General features: G+C 40.6%; 1 protein-coding gene across 1 annotated transcript in view; it reads right to left on the reverse strand.

Annotated features, from left to right (window-relative positions):
• The window catches only part of KIF5C (kinesin family member 5C), a 448,921-nt gene that overhangs the window by 105,990 nt on the left and 325,889 nt on the right, over nt 1–17,042 (reverse strand). The window contains exon 20 of the mRNA XM_069225223.1: nt 8,631–8,732. Coding sequence (XP_069081324.1) covers nt 8,631–8,732 — 102 coding nt within the window. The remainder of the gene's footprint in view (nt 1–8,630; nt 8,733–17,042) is intronic.

Below are 17,042 nucleotides of genomic sequence, written 5' to 3' on the forward strand. Positions count from 1 at the left end.
GGTCCCAAATCTCGGTGGAGTGCTTGCAGAGTAAGCGTGTGTTGAGGAGCATGTATGCAAGTGGGTGTTGTTGTGCAGGGTGGGCGTGTGGTGATGTTTTTGGAGTGTGGCTCTTGAGTTCTGACTTGGTGAGAGGGGTGGTGTATATGTGGGTGGTGGGAGCGGGTCTGTGGAGACCTGAGAAATGGTAATACGAGCAGGCAAGGTATCCACCGTAGACTGAAGTGCAACTCAACAGCAGCGTTGGTGGTGGCATCCAAGGATGAGCAGGTGGAGTCAGTCAGCAGTGTAGCTGTGAGAGGCATTTGGACCAGGGTTCCTGGTGCTGGACACAGTCCGGGTATAGACAGGCTTGCCTTGGGCATGCAATTGGGCTCCTGGTGGCACACTTGCTGCACAGGTGGGGGGACCTTGATTAAGTAGGGCCTTGGAGTGTAGAAGGAGTATGGGCTGTGGGTGGGCTCAGCAAGAACAGGAATCACTGGAAGGGAGAGTGGGAAAAGCCAGGCAAGGCAGCAAAGCAGAAAAAGTGATTAGTTGAGTAAGTAAGGGGGCAAAAACCGACAGAAGAGAACAATATGCAAAATGGAGCAGTTAGAAGAGCAAAAGATGCAAACAAGCAAAGTTAAGAGGAATAAAGAATGCAAAAAAAAAGAGCAGTTAAATAGAGACTGGGGCAGGTAGAACAAACAGCACAAACACAGAAAGTAGTTAACGAGTCAGGGGCAGAGCAAGCAGCTCACAGGAAAAACTGTAGGAGACAGACAATAACACGAACCAGAAGGGCAAAGCAACGTTAATGTCAGACTGGAGCAGGAGAGATGTCTAGGCATCTACTGAAGAATATATAGGAAACAATCAGGTTTTTACACCTCTTCTGAATTTCATTTTTTTTTCTATATAGGTCTTATTTTGACTAGCAATATGTTGCAGAGTTTTGCGGCTTAGACTAAGAATGTGGAGCCTCCAATGGATTTATTTTGTAAGGTGGAATGAGTCTATAAGCACCCAAGGCTCCTTACTTCCTTTGATGTTAGAGGCTGTGCATCAACCTCCTATGGCCATTAGTGTTTGTATCACTTTTCAGACATCATGATCTCAGTTTCTGTCAGATGTGAAGGGTCTCTAATCTGGCATCCCCGGCCCGGACTTGCTGAAATGCATTGAGCCAGCTGCAGCTGACACCAACGATGCAAGTGGGAGGGACATGGCTTCTGTATATGCCACACAGACCCATTGTACAAACGCTGCTTGCTATCACTTGAACCACTGTGTTTGGTGTAGCGGCCTTGTGGCTCCTGTTTTCCCTCAACTGCTTCACTTACCTTGGGGGAGTCTGTTCCTTGCATGCTTTACTTGCCTTGGAGGAGTCTGTTCCTTGCCTACTTCACTTGCCTTGGAGAAGTCTGTTCCTTGCCCGCTTTATTACCTCGGAGGAGTCATTTCATTCTTCTGCCTCAGTTGGACGGTTTATAACCGGCGGCACTAATTGAAGGTGCTAACACACTTGTGCCTCTCATGCTTGTTTTTTTAATACCTCCTCAGAGCTCCATGTGCTGTGCATGCCTAAAGGGATATCACATAGTGCTGCATTGCCCTGAATATTTCATTGAAATCTACACTCATATGAGTATAAATGCTGGATTAATAAGACTGGAATCTATTTTCTGTGCGTATACATTTAAATATACATTGGTATTTAAAGCTTGTGAATTTATAAGAGCTAAGAAGGTTCACTGAATGTGAATTTAACATTCACTGTATACTACTGGGTATATGTGAAGATGCTTCTACAAAAGAGTAGCATTTTAAGTTTTTGGAGATACAAGTAAGTGCATCATTAAGTTTTTAACACGGGGAAACATATGCCCACTATAAGAAGTATCATGGTGGTTTATGTCTATCAAACATCTATGTACGCTCTTCTTGCCTATTAGTTACAGTTTCAGATTCTACCTACAGGTGGGTACATTGAAACTCTAGGAGCAGTATTGGTGCCCAGACGTATTGCCACCTTATAAAGACACTGTTACAGAAGCTAGCCGCAGTATGTGTCTATGGTTACCCTCATAGTTTATTTAAGAAAGAAAAGACACAAATAGAACACCTACATTTAGGTTTCTTCATTATTATTTTTTACTAGAGGTACAGAATGCCAATGTAGCATTTGCAAGAAAGAGAGAGCATCAAAAGCAGGAAAGGGAATCACACCAGTATCCATTTAGTGGTAGTGGAAGAGTTTGACAGTGATAGCAAATATGCAATATGCTAGTCCCTTAAGTAATATGTTCGTGTTCTTCCTTATCCTTACTGAAGTATCAAGAAAACACGAAGTTGCAGCAGTCCTGAAGGGAATTCCAATGTCCAAAGATTCGCCCGGTACTAGGGAGGAGTTGGGAACTAGCCTCTGGACTCGTCTCACCTCCTCAGGAACTCAGGCTAGTGAGAAACCCATGATTGACAGTTTCTACCTTGTTGAGCTTTAGGTGGCTATTCATTGTGCATGCATTTATTGCATGGAGGCACTAATCAAGTCTTGACATGTATAGGTCTTCTGGATTGTCCTTTTTTGGAAATGTATGCCAACTGCATAGAAGTAACATACAATTAAGTGATTTGACCAGATACAATAGACAGCTTTAAGTAGAGGTTGAAAAGAAGAAATGATTGACTCCAGTGAGAGGATGCAATGCAATGGATATCAAAGGTTATACGAATACCAGGCTCTCTCAATCTTTTAGAGCATTCTTGCATATGCAAGGATGTTGAAGTCTGAGTAGCAATGCCCAGTAGCTGACCTTGTTGAAAGGTGCTATGCCCATTGGCAGTATCACAGCCACATCATCCTGTGCACATTAAGCTTTAGGTCATCCCATTTGGAGAAGATGGCTGACTCTGCACCTCTGTTTGGTCCGAACCCAGACTGCTGATGGGACATCCAGTTATGTTCCTCTGTGAAGTGGGGTGAAAACTGCTCTTTCAATCAATTTTCCTGGGAATGGGCATTAGATATTGGACTGTAGTTTACTAGGCTGGATAGGTTAAGGGGTTTAATTGTTTTAGAAATGGTTTGATGTAGGAGGTCCTTAACTCAGATGCGTAGTTCCTCGGACTGGTTTAATATACTATTAGCTACTATATCAGAACATGATATCTTTGATGTTTTTTTGGGAGTCAACTGGCAATCCCAATGGCCTGCTTACCTTGCTATGGTTGCAGAATTCATTTTCAGGCAGCACCTTGAAGATGGTAAATGATGGTTGAACAGTTATGCTTGTCTTTGTTATGACCCTCTTGTTTTTTTTCGTTTTTTTTTTTTTTTTTTAGAAGAAGGGTGTTAGTTGCTTTGCCCTTAAGGTGGTCCTCTATCATTTTGTATTTTGAGATGGGTTTTTTAGAAGCTGTGTCACATAAGGCTTGAGATTGCAGACTACTGCATTTGCAGCATTTTAATTTATGGAACTCTACCAGAAGAATAATGTGCTTCCATTTGGAGAAGTGGTGTATTTCAATTGTTCCTACTACCACTTTGTAAGCTTCTGTGTAGAGGTGTAGCATAATTTTCCTCTAATTGTGTAGTTGGATGCAGAGTTCTGTTTTCATTTTCTTGTTCATGATCCAAGCAATTTGTTCCTTGAGGTTAGACATGTTCAGCATTTTTAATTGAATCTGGTTGTCCTGGTCAGGCGATAGTCAGTTATAGATAAATGGATGTTACATACCATGATCAGCTGTCAGTCGCAGTTTTGGTGTGGTGGTATTTCAGTGCTGGGTGGTCCAGTATTTCCATTATTTATACATGCTGCTGCTGTTATAGGCGGAGTTTGCTGTAGGCTCAGAGATGATCTTGAAGACAATGATGCGATAGTGACCACAAATTACTTGGGAGTTGATGGTTAATGAAGCTTGTCCAGGGAGAGAGAAAATGACATCAGACTTGTGTCCAGGGACATGAGTTGGTCCAGATGCAGTTTGTTAGAGGTTGGGGACCTTAAGGCTAAAGGTACTTAGAAATCAGAGCCTATAGCCAACTTCCAAGGCTTCTTCTAGCATTCACCCAAGAATTGAAAGGAAGTTAGAAATCTGCTCCAAACTTACTATTAACCTCACTGGAGCAAACATTCACACTTTTGCAAAATCCCCTTTGTGAAATAGCCCCAGGGAAAAGGGAGAAGGCAAATACCATTGTCCAGCACAAGCTGTGAAAAAAGAAATTAGGGTCCGTAAAAAGGTGGTTGCCCCTGCACCCAAAACAGTTATAGCTATGCAGTATGGGATGTGCCTGAGAACTGTACACTGAACAGTAGAATTTTTAAGATTTTTGGGCAAATGTGGGAAAAAGACTTGCATCAATACGAGTTGCTGAAGGAACTTAGGACTTGTAGGATTTCTGTGTACAAAATATTGATAAATGCTCTGGCATTTCCAGTATGGAAACGTTAAAAATTACTTTGACTACCATAATGTAATGGTATAGATCCTTAAAGAATGAGGCATGTACATGATGTAAATTCTTCCACTTAGAGCACTTGTTCTGATGACAGACACCCATATGGCCCTGAAGCTTAAATTAGTAAAATGTTTGAAGAGGGAATATTCGCACATACAGTTGCACAATTATTGATTGCAGGGCAAACAAGATTGCAACCGTTCTAAACAATAAAAAAAGTCACAGGAGTGCAGGCCTTTGTTTCGGAAAAAAGGTTTGGTGAGCCATGCTACAAGATGGCTATGCACTGGGTAAGACAAACCCAAGCATTATTGACTCCATTAGCACCACACTTGCGAATTCCAAGTTCTCTCAATGGGGAAACCAACTCATCATTCTGGAATCTTCCAGAGCATGTATGCACTTCCCATAACCACACCACTGCCAGAGCAAATTCATCCGCCTCCCAGCAAGCACAATAATCCTGGACTTGGGTCAAGCTTACCAAGTAATCTCATCCATCATTCCACAGATATACATAGTTGTGGCTTCCTGTTGAGCTCACAAACAAAAGATCCCTAGCAGAAACATTTTACCTGTTAAAACACGCTGACACAACGAAAAGAGAACTCTACAGATAAGTGCAATATAAATTAAATAATGGCAGGTGTAAGTGATAATTTATGAGAGATGAAAATGGAGACAGAATGCATGCTCCAAGTGAATGGGCCATCTGTTGAATTGCACTCCATTGACAGATACTGAACCTACTTTGGGATGGGTTCCTAAGCAGCAGGAACGGTAAATAAAGGTAGGGTTCAAGTGAAGCTTTTCAACAGAGAAGCTCGACTGAATTAGACATGTCTTTGGTATCTGACAGCTGTTGTCCTGTAGCTGGATATGCTTACAAAATGTCACTTGTTCAGCTTATCCCTAACTGGAAAAGGAACTGTTTGGAGAACTGAAGTGCAAAAAGAAGGTAGCAAAGTGATGGTATATTTTAACAACAAGACTGCAGAATACTACCAGATCAATTTCTGGGAGGATGATTTTAGAATGTTCAGTAACAATATTCAATTGGTAGGCCTCTGACTTCTGCCAATATGGAATTAGCTAACACGGGATGCAACATATTTTGATTTTACATTAAGGTATCATTAGATATGCAGTGGTGTAGATCATTTTAAGGACAAAAGGTCAACACTCTGGGCAGCTGGAGGTCCTTTGTATTTTCTTCTATGTCCCAAATTCTTCTATGATTTTTCACTTTTTATAATAGGATGCTGCCACATATTCAGATTGGTGTTCATCGTGTTCGCCGCTTGGATGAGGCCCAAGATGGGAGAACCAACTGGTCTCATATTCATTAACCTTAGTGGGATAGCACTTTGTAGCCCTCTGGGATTGAAAATTGCCTAGTGAAGCCTTTTTTACCTGGGACCCAGTGTAAATTGAAGTCCAGAAGCCTAAGCTCAAGATGGGGCACTTTTTGTTTATACTTTGTAAATCAAATTAATATTTGCGAACATTAAAAGCAGACATAGCCAGTCCAATCCTTCATATAATTGAGTGCAAGTGAAGTAAAATAAAGTGCTTCAGTACCATTACCGGTACTGATGCCACAAACTTGATCCATTTAAGATTATGCACATAGATGAGCAGTCTCAATGACGTTGAAATTTATGCCACTATGTTAGGCCCCTTTAAAAGTCCGCAGTCAGAGTACCAAGATGGCACCTCTTGGGGCCTGCATTAATTTCATAAAGGCAGCAAACTAAGGGCACTCTTTTAGGTGTGTCGTGTCCACAGTCACGGCACACAGTGCAGGACTCCCAACACATTTGTGGGCGGTTTAAAATTAAAATACCAGCAAACAATTTCCTGAAATATTCACGTCACATGGATTGCCATCAGTTTCAATTTTGCTGTGATTGGGCGATTTTAATGAATTCATGTTTTTTCCATTGCACAGAGTTAGCGGTCTGTACTAAGAGACATTGGGACAGGCCATCTACTGCAGTCCACACAATTCCTGTGTAGTCTGTGGGCTATTTTAAGAAATAAAGGCCATTCTCAGCTTTTCATTGGTTGAGGTAACGTTCCTTCACATCAATTTATGACAAGCATGAGACTTGAGCAACTCAGTTTGGAAGAGACTGCTGTTTTCCATATCTGAGCCATGGAATACAAGGTAGTTCCTGGGACTTCCACTATATCTACGTCTGCTACTCATGAGCTGCAAGATGCCATCTGCACTGGGGAGACAGAAGCAACACAGAAGAATACCAAGAACTCCATTGTAATGGAGTTCTTCAGTCATTCCTGAGGTGAGAAGAAGCTGAATGCCTGGAAGGTCACCTTCAGGTTTTGTGACCATACTTTGCGCAGGAGCCAAAATGGACAATCATGTTTTGGCACTTCAACTCTGACAAAACCTCAATTTGAATCATGAACAACACTATATGAGGTGGCTAGGAGAGAAACTGACTGCTACAGATGAAGCAGAGAATGTTGAAACTCTACCCACTGTTTCTGAAGAGATGTTGCAGCAGGCTCAGTGTGAAAATAGTCTGCATTTGAAAATATTTCCACTATGCTACATAGAGTGCAATATCAATGTATGGTGCAGACAGCATATTCCAAGACCTGGAGCATGGTCCACACACTCAATACTACCAACAGGACAACCTGAAAACCAGAAAAAAACCTTGAGAAACATGTCTAACTGTTGCCTCATTGAAGTGAGCTGTTTGATTTGGGGGGGCTGGGAAGAAAAGCTGTAGAAGCCAAGAGGTAGACTTTTAGTTGACAATTTCAACTCACACAATAGTTCCATAATCATGGATTTCCATTAATTATATCTTTTAAAGTTATACCCATTGTATGTTTTTATATTGTATTCTATTGACAAATCTTTAGGAGCAACAATATGGTGGTGTTTACACACACACTTAATCACAGCATACAACAAATAGCATAGTGAGGGCATAGTTGGAGTCGATGGCCCAGAATATGCTGACAACACTTAAGCACAGCATAACGACAAATGGTGTAGTGAGGACATAGTTGGAATCACTGGCCCAGGAAGCCTGATTTTTAGCTCTCTGCAGATCACCCAGAAAATTATAAAGTCATAGTCCTGTACCTGGCAGTAATTCTACTCTATGCTGCACAGATCAACATGGGTTATCAGTGACATATCTGAGTTGGACATGTTGGGAAAATGGTACGGGGGGGTTGTAAGTATGCCATTAAATGGCCCTCCTAGGTCTTCCCTAATGTCTACGTTCCCCTCTCTTCTGGAATCTTTCACTCTTCTATTCTAACTTATGAAGAACAAGTAGTCTACCACTACATTGCCTGTGAGAAGGGGAAGAATGGCTAATGCCCACTGCAACATTGCAGGTAGATTCTAAAGGCTGCAACAGAGGGAGAACCTTTACGTTCTATTGTTGCTGCATGATGATGTCCATCACGTTCAATTGTTTTGTTTTATGGTATAATCATGATGAATCCCTTTCAGTTAGTAATCCTATTATCAAATTAGCTACAATAGTGAGGTGCTTGTAGGAAAGAAAAGTTAATCAATCAATTACATACAACATAATACTGTCTCAAAAGGTATCAATATCAAAACAGTGAAATTAATTGGGACTGACAAATTAATCTTTTGGCCCAGTGAAAATGATATCCACATAGGAGCTAAAAGGTCAAAGAACCCTTTTGTACTACTCAAAAAGAAAAATATTGTCTTAGTGGCACCAGCATAAATATGCAGGGACTCTAATTTGAAGAATATTGTGAAGTGGTGAAGTACTGCTGAGCCAGTTCTATAAATATCTGTGGGTTGTCTATGCTGATAAGCAACATAAATAGTTTACGTTATTGAAAAGCATGTTAATCATAATAAGAGCATGTTTAACATATTTTGTTTTAAAATCCTAAGCAAAATACTTTTCATCTTGGCATAAAATCTTTGTAGTTATTTTGCCTACCTGAAATGTGTTTTGAAGTTGGACACAAGCCACTATAAATACATACCTGTTGCTCATTTCATTACATTTATTTGTGTACCAATATATGATTATCTTCACATCATAAAAGATAATTGGTAGAGAATATCAGAATACATCCTGCCAAAGCACAGCAACAGGAAACAGCACTACAAGCTATTTGTGCAGTAAACCAGAAAAAGACATACATGAGTTTTTCCAGTTTCTTTTCCCGCTCTTGGTCCTCGATACTTAATTTTTCATAATCAGAAGCAAGTTTCTCGTGTTGTAGTTGCAGTTTCTGGTTCAAGCTATAAGGGAACAAATTAAAGAAAGTTCGTGAACAACTTTGTGGACAAAATTAAATATTAAACATCAGAATACTCATCATCAGAGCCCATTTTATACTGTTGATGATGAATGTTAAGACCCATCATGTTTGCTACAATTAACAGATAAAAAGCTATGCCCAAACCTGTGATGTTTTCTTCTTTAAATTCAATTTTAAAATCCAGACAAAGTTTATTTTGATGAGGTTAGAGATTATATATTTATGGTTTTATTTAATAAATTCAGAATTAAAAAAATTAATACTGTTAGTACACCAGAATTCTACTAGAGAAAACAATCTACGTTATAAACAGAATATCCATATATATGCATGGGCCAGTGAAATGGAAGAAAGGCAAATTTTGTTCCTACAAGAAACACACTTACAGAACAGAATGACAAATTGCAAAAAAGTGTAGGGCCCAGCCTTTTTGCAACCACTTATTCTGCACACACAGGGGGCTTTTATTATGGGTCAGAACTCGGGTCCCATATGTATGGGACCAGGCACAGTTAGATGTTGAGGGTCAGTTTGTGGTGGTCATGAATCAATCAGATGGCAGACACTGCAGATCGTGTGCTTACATGTCCCTCAGGTTTCACTGTTGTGTTTCGGGAACATGTGGCAACTTTGTTACTACTGGATGACCCAATGTCAACTCTGTAGCATGGGACTACAATTGCATTGTTGACAATATACTAGACAGGCCAGCCCCACCTCTACAGAAGATGGTTAACATGAGATAAGAACCTGTCACTGAGCGGTGGATATTCTACTGGGGGTTGTATGGCCTTTGGCTTATCTGGAGAGAACAGAATTTTCATTCTACTTCCAATCAATAATCTACACACGACGCAAGATACATTTTATCCTCAAAACTTCGACTGCCGGAGGTTTTGGATGCTGACTAATTATATAGAACACCATCAGATCACAGCCCATTGCTCCTTACTAGCAGCAGCATTACATGATGCCACCTTCAGGAACATAATGAGGGACTATATTGTTAATTACTTAAAAGAGTAGGAATGGATAGTTGGTGACCTAGGAGCAGAATGGGAGGCATTTTGGTGGTGGCCTAGGAGTACGTATTAGCACAAATATGGGTATTAGGATAGACTGAACTATATGAAGTTCACTCTTCAGCAACATCGAGGGGGCAACAGGAGGGGAGGCTGCAGGTGCGTCTCCTTTCACTGGCGGTACTGCACATAATTGAGATAGCACTGAGAGATGAGAATACAGAGCTGAGTCACACACATGCTGTCATAAATTATATATTTGCTAAAGTCCCATTCATTAAGCAGCAAATCAGAAGGGCTATCAAGCTCAAGGTTAAGAATGAGACCCCAGACACAGACTACTTTCTGGTCAAAGTTTATGCAACATTTAAGGGGTTGTTGGCTGCAAGACTATGGAAATATTATAATTCAGCCTAAACAGTTCATGGCTGAAGTGAATATTACATTTTGTGGCCTATGTTAAATCTACTGAAGACGTGTGTTGAGAGGACCGTGTACAGAATCAGAAACAGTGCTGGCCTTTGAGGGAATCTCCTTAGGAGATATTGAATTGATTGAGCTGGATAAGTATGAAGCAGGCAATTACAGTCAAAAGCTGTCAGCATGTAAACAGGTAACAACTGATCAGCTCTAGTATTTTATTTGAATGTTATTGCTGTGAAATATATTTCACAGCAATAACATTTCCTTAGTGCTCTGTTCAGCATTTTTCAATTTTGTCTTACGAACCACAGTTCAACAAATATACTCAGTCAAGTCGCCCACCATATTAAGAGTGAGGGATGGCATCTATTTAAAGTTAGATTATTTTTTGTGTTTTGATCCAAAGGCTTGGTTGGTTGGTTGCTCGCTCTAAATTGTGGCTGAAACTGATGCCATGGTGTTTTAATATCTGAGTTTCTTGTCGTCCACAGTGCAATATCTGGACCTCTTTTGCTTAGCCAGTTAACTGTTTAGTTTGGAACAAGGAACTGCTCATTGACGTTTTGTATGTAAAAGCAGTGCTCACTTCACTAGACCAAGGCAGGCCTGTGCACTGACCTTTCAGTTGCCCTTCATGATCAAAATAAAATACTACCAGAGCCGATCAGTGGTTACCTATTCACATGCTGACAGGTTATGATAGGATATATATCATATAAACTTTGCACAGCAGGTACCCTTGTTTTATTTTCAGGGGACTGAAATTGTTGCGGCATTTGGTCAAGGGGTGCAATGAAAAATGTTCCACAACCGTAAGCTAGAAATTTGGCAGCATAACATATTAAGGTGTACAGATGATTTTGTGGTGGTAGTGCAGGTAAGTACAGTGAGTCAAAGTTAAGTTATAAGATATTTGAATCTAGTGACAGCTAACTGGCAGTTTCGAGGTACTTTTGAGGTAGTACTGCGGTACATAGCGATGACAAGTCATTATCTGATTAGATAATGACAGTCTTTACAAAAATTGCAGGCAGCCCTGTTGTTTTAAGGCCACTTTGCTGGTGTTGTAGCTTAGGGACTTTACCTATTTATAAAGTATTAGGGTTGACATGTTTTCCCTGCCAATTACCACTTAATTTAAATGGTAATTAATAGGCAAATATAATTTTAAGTTTGTACACGTTTAAAAAAAGTTAGGTAGTACTTTGGTACCCATTCTAGTTTATCACACTGCACTGAATGACCCTCCAGTTTACGCCACTCCACTGAACACTACTCCACTGTACACCACTCTACTGTACTCTCCTAAACTGTACACTATTCCAGTGTACAGTACTCCACTCTATGATACTCCAGTGTACGCTATTCAACTTTCTGCCAATCCACTCTTCTGTTCTCCACTGTACACTATTAGACTGTACGGTAGTCCACTGTACACTATTCTAGTATATGGTACTCCATTGTACGTTACTCCACTTTACAGCACTACAGTGTATTCCACTGCACTCTAGGTAGCTCCACTCTCTAGGGCTACACTCTATAAAACCATATTGCCCTTTATCACACTGTACACAACTCTAGTTTACTCCATCCACGTACACTCCACTGTCTAACTCTACAGTCCAATTCATACCTGTACACTCCATTGTATAACATTCTATTCCACTAAACAACTCTTTTCAATACTGTACGATACAGTCCTCCTCTCTATTGTATGTATTTATAAGAGTTTACTTGACTATACACTAATCAACTAAACAAAAACCCACTCTACACCACTGTACTCTATGACACACTAAAACACTGTTATATTTTACTCCACACTACGTTACGTAACTCAACTGCATTCTACTTCACTATGAGACTTTACCTTGCTCTACACCACTGTCCAATCATTTTCTCTATACAGCTCCACTGTAAAACACTCTACTACACTGTGTACCACTCTACCCCACTACATTCTACCACACTTCACTCCATTCCACTATTCAATACTCCACTTTGTGACACTCCGCTGTATGACACTCACCTTCATTTTACTGTACAACACTCCAATTAACAATTCCTTAATGTATAACACTCAATACTGTGACTGGAAAAACATTTTTATTAAAAACATAAAAACCATTGAAATTCCATGAAAAAACAAAGGTTACAAATAAGCTATAGTTAGGAAAACTTAATTTGATCTTTCAATCCAAACCACACTTTAACTACACAAACATTATAAATTCTAAACTTATAGTTACATTAATTTACACACTACCTTCACATTATTATAAGTCGCCCATTTATGCACACAGGGTTATTTATAACTGACTTTTTAACTTAACACACCACCTTGAAATTACTATAACTCACACAGCTTTATAAATTGTGTTCTCATCTCACTGTTTGAAGGTCATCAGCAAAAAGTAAGTGTTTCAGATCTAAATCCCATTTTTTTCACAAGTGTTGCACAGCTGCAGAAACATAGGAACAAATCATTTTGCTTGAGTCAGAAGTAAATCGTAACTGCACGCAGAAAAAAATGTCAACCAGTGGAGCTTAAAAAGCAAAATCTGCTAAAAGCAGTTTATAACAAGCATTGGCAGAGCCAGTCAGTTTAGTATTGGCTGCTAGCCTTTTGGCTTTGGCAGTGCACGTCTGTTCTGCAATGGTTTTTATAAACCATTGTTGTGAGAGCTGCCAGTTTCACAATACTAAAAAGAAGAAAAAAAATATATATATTTTTTTTTATTTAAAAAAAGATACTGCCATAAAAGTCCCTGGCACTTATGGGAACTACAAAGTCTGTGTGGATGCAATCCTTGTGAAAGAGCAGAAGGCCTTCATCACAGTGAAGTTAACCAATTGCTGGGCTGACCCACTGCCCCATGCTCTATAGTGCAATAGAAAATGAGAATAACAAAATAGATCAATGGATGAAGAGGGCTTGCTGTTACTAAGTATATTTTATTCATATAATTGCAGTGACCTAAAATGGTCTTTGCTTTTCCTAAGTCTAAAAACTCAGAATCTCATTACATGAGATTCAAATAAGTGAAGTGTTGAAGATTATGGCAGGAAGAGTGGGTAAAGTCATAGCAGAGATTTTAGTATGTTATATATAATAATATGCCTTTAAAATGAACAGAATAAGCTGTGACAAATATTGATCCTTGCGGACTTTCTCTCTTGGGATTCTCTCTCTCTCTCTCAATACCCATCTGAGTAAAACAAGACCAAAAGACAAAAATCCAACATACACAAATAAAGATAAAGATTTTCAAAGATAAAATCTTAGTAAAGTGCATAGAAATACAATCGCTCCAACTAGGGATATCACAGCATCTTGATGGAATCATTCCCCAACAGTCAGATGCCACTCTCGAGGGAATGCAGGCCGGTAACAGAGTCACACAGACCCCAGGTACAGAACCTTGACAAATAATGAGGAAACCAAGATGTTGCATGGAGTCAGGAGGTGAGGCATTACTGGAGCCAGTGCGGCGTTAGTTCCTTACTGCTACCGGGGGGGGGGTGAGGTGTTGGTTCCTTCCTGCTAGGCGGGGGGGTGAGGTGTCAGTTACTTACAGTTACAGGGGAGGTGATGCGGCATCGGTGGCGAAACATTGGTTCCTTATGACTCAGCGGGGTCGATAAATCCAGCATGTCAAGATGCGAGGCATCGACTTTGCGGTGTCGCAATCACACCATGGGGCCACAGGTGCTGCAGCAGAGTGGGTTGACACGGATGTTGGTGACTGACACACCACTCTGGACTCACACTGAGGCGGGACTTCGGTGGCACTACAGTGGTGTTGGGCCTGTGTTACAGGTCGTGATCATTGCACTCAGCAGGGACCACAGCTCCTGTGCAGGCGGCAGGGAGCCGGACAGCTGCACCAGTTCCAAAGTCAACCTAGAGTTAATGTGCTTAGTTTCTTTTAGGTTGCACCAGAGCTCACTTCCAAGATCCCAGGAACTGGATTGGGCATCACTTGGCAAGTCAAGACTCTCAGCAAGAGAGTCCAGGTGCTGGTAGGTGAAGTCTCTGAAACTTCTTTATGGGAGGCAAGCTCAGTTCAAGCCCTTGGAGAACCATGGAAAGCAGGATGTAGAGAGTCTAGTCCAGTCCTTTCACTCCCCGGACAGAAGCAGCATGTCAGCACAACAAAGCAACAGGCAGAGTGGCAGTCCCTCCTATGGCATCCAGCTCTTCCTGGCAGAATGTCCTCAGTCCAGAAGTGTTCTAAAGTTGTGGTCTCAGAGGTCCAATACTTATATTAATTTCTGCTTTTGAAGTAGGCAAACTTTAAAGGAAAGTCTTAGTAGAGCACAAGACCCTGCCTTTCCAGTCCTGACCCTAGGCGCACTCCAAGGGGTTGGAGACTGCTTTGTGCAAGGGCAGGCACAGCCCTAGTCAGGTGCAAGTATCAGCTCCACCCACCACTGTAGCCCAGGAAGACCCATCAGGCTATGCAGGGCACACCTCAGCTCCCTTTGTGTGACTGTCTAGAGTGAATTCACAAACAGTCCAACTGTCATCCTGACCCAGACATGTATTTCACAGACAGGCAGAGGCACAGAGTAGTTAAGCAAGAAAATGCTAACTTTCTAAAAGTGGCATTTTCAAACTTACAATTTAAAAACCAACTTCACCAAAAGGTGTATTTTTAAATTGTGACTTCAGAGACTCCAAACTCTACATCTCTATATGCTCCCAGTGGGAAATTACACTTATAAGATATTTCAAGACAATTCCCATGTTATCCTATGGGAGAGATAGGCCTTGCATTAGAGAAAACCAAATTTAGCAGTATTTCACTATCAGGACATGTAAAACACACCAGTGCACACCCTACCTTTTAAACACACTGCACCCTGCCCATGGGGTTGCCTAGGGCCTACCTTAGGGGTGACTTACAAGTAGCAAAAGGGAAGGTTTGGTCCTGGCAAGTGGATGCACTTGCCAGGTCGAAATGGCAAATAAAAAAAGCTGCACACACAGGCACTGCAATGGCAGGCTTGAGACATGTTTACAGGGCTACTCAAGGATGGTACAACCAGTGCTTCAAGCCCAATAGTAGCATTTGATTTTAAGGCCCTGGGCACACCTGGTGCACTACACTAGGGACTTACTAGTAAATCACTTATGTCAATCATGGAGAAACCAATCACCAATACATGTTAGGCAGAGAGCATATGCACTTTAGCTCTGGTGATCAGTGGTAAACTGCCCAGCCAACACAAAGAAGGTCAGAATAAATAGGAGGAAGAAGGTAAAAAGCTTGGGGATAACCCTGCAAAAAGAGCTGTATGTATATATATATATATATATATATATATATATATATATATATATATATAAAATTCTCTTAAAAAACCAAAGGTTACATGGGTGTTATAATTAGGATAATTTATATGCACAAAACCAAAGAAATTCAACAGTGATGGAGTTATTTCAAGTAACTATAACTCACGGCCTGAGATAAATAGAACTTGTGCCCCTGTCATGCACAGTTTTTTCTTCAATAGTTTGACTTCTTATTTTTAATTGATATTTTTATTGACGTTACAAAAGTTGTCATGAGTGCTGTACTATCGGGGTAATTAGCAGTGCATGGCGAGCGCATGAGTTATAGTTACCTTAGGCTGCAAACTATAGTTACTTGAAATAACTAACTAGAACAGCTGAATTTTTCAGGCTTTGTACAAGTCTCTGTAACTTTGGCTTTTTAAGGGTTTCTTTTAAATTCAATTTCCTAACTATAAGGTCCCTGTAACCTTAGTATTTTTAGTGAATTTCTATGTTTTTTTTTTTTACGTCAAGTTATTTTCATTACTATGTTATTCCAACCACACACGGCCTTTGGCCATGAGTGGTAGGGGATAGCAGCAGGGTTTGGCCTGTGGCCCAGCCCCACAACTGACCCCCTATAACCAGCTGACCCCGAGGGGGTCAGCTGCAGGGCCTGTTTCTCTGGGTGTGAGAAAAGGTGTGAGAGCATGTGGTGTGAGAGTGGCTTTGAGTGTCTGCCTGGGTGTGAGAATGGGTGCGAGAGTGTCCAATTGCACTGCAGTAGAAGAAAGATGCATTCACCTCCACTAAGGATTTCAGATCATTTTTCAATATGGAATCACAGAGTAAACACACTTGCTTTGCCTCTGCCAAGCGTTAGGATAATTTGTCCTTTCCAAAAGTGGAGCTTCAAATGGGGCACCTGCTAAGTTTATATTTGTATGTGCTTCCTGTTGATCGGCCCCCCTCCCCCGGCCGATGTCGGCCCCAAGTGCCCCATCTCCTGGGACTCAGCCTCCATTTAATAGAGGAGGGGGGGCACATGGCACCCTTCCTCCCCGGGCCGATTCTAGCTTAGGGGACCCCATCCGCACCCTCGCCATGTACTGCTAATTACCTGAGATATTACATCACTCATGACATCTTTGAAATGTTTGATAATATCACTGGAACGTTTGCAGAAAAATTATTGATGAGAAAACTGTGCATTGCGAGGGCGCGGGTTATAGTTACTTGAAAAAACTCTAACCAGAACAGCTGAATTTCTATGGTTTTGTGTGTGTAAATTCTGAACCTAACTATAACTTCCCTGCAATCTTAGTTTTTTTACTGAATTTCTAAGGTTATTTTAATTGTATTTCCTAACTATAAAGTTCCTGTAGCCTTTGGTTTTATATATATATATATATATATATATATATATATATATATATATATATATATATATATATATATTACAATGTTATTGTCTACATATTCTAATGCATAGGTCTAGCTCCCAGTGACACACAATGCACTTCACTTTAATGACAATACTACTAGTTGAAACATTATAATAGTT

This window comes from Pleurodeles waltl, chromosome 3_1 (assembly GCF_031143425.1).
Source record: "Pleurodeles waltl isolate 20211129_DDA chromosome 3_1, aPleWal1.hap1.20221129, whole genome shotgun sequence".
NCBI classification, from domain to species: Eukaryota; Metazoa; Chordata; class Amphibia; order Caudata; family Salamandridae; genus Pleurodeles; species Pleurodeles waltl.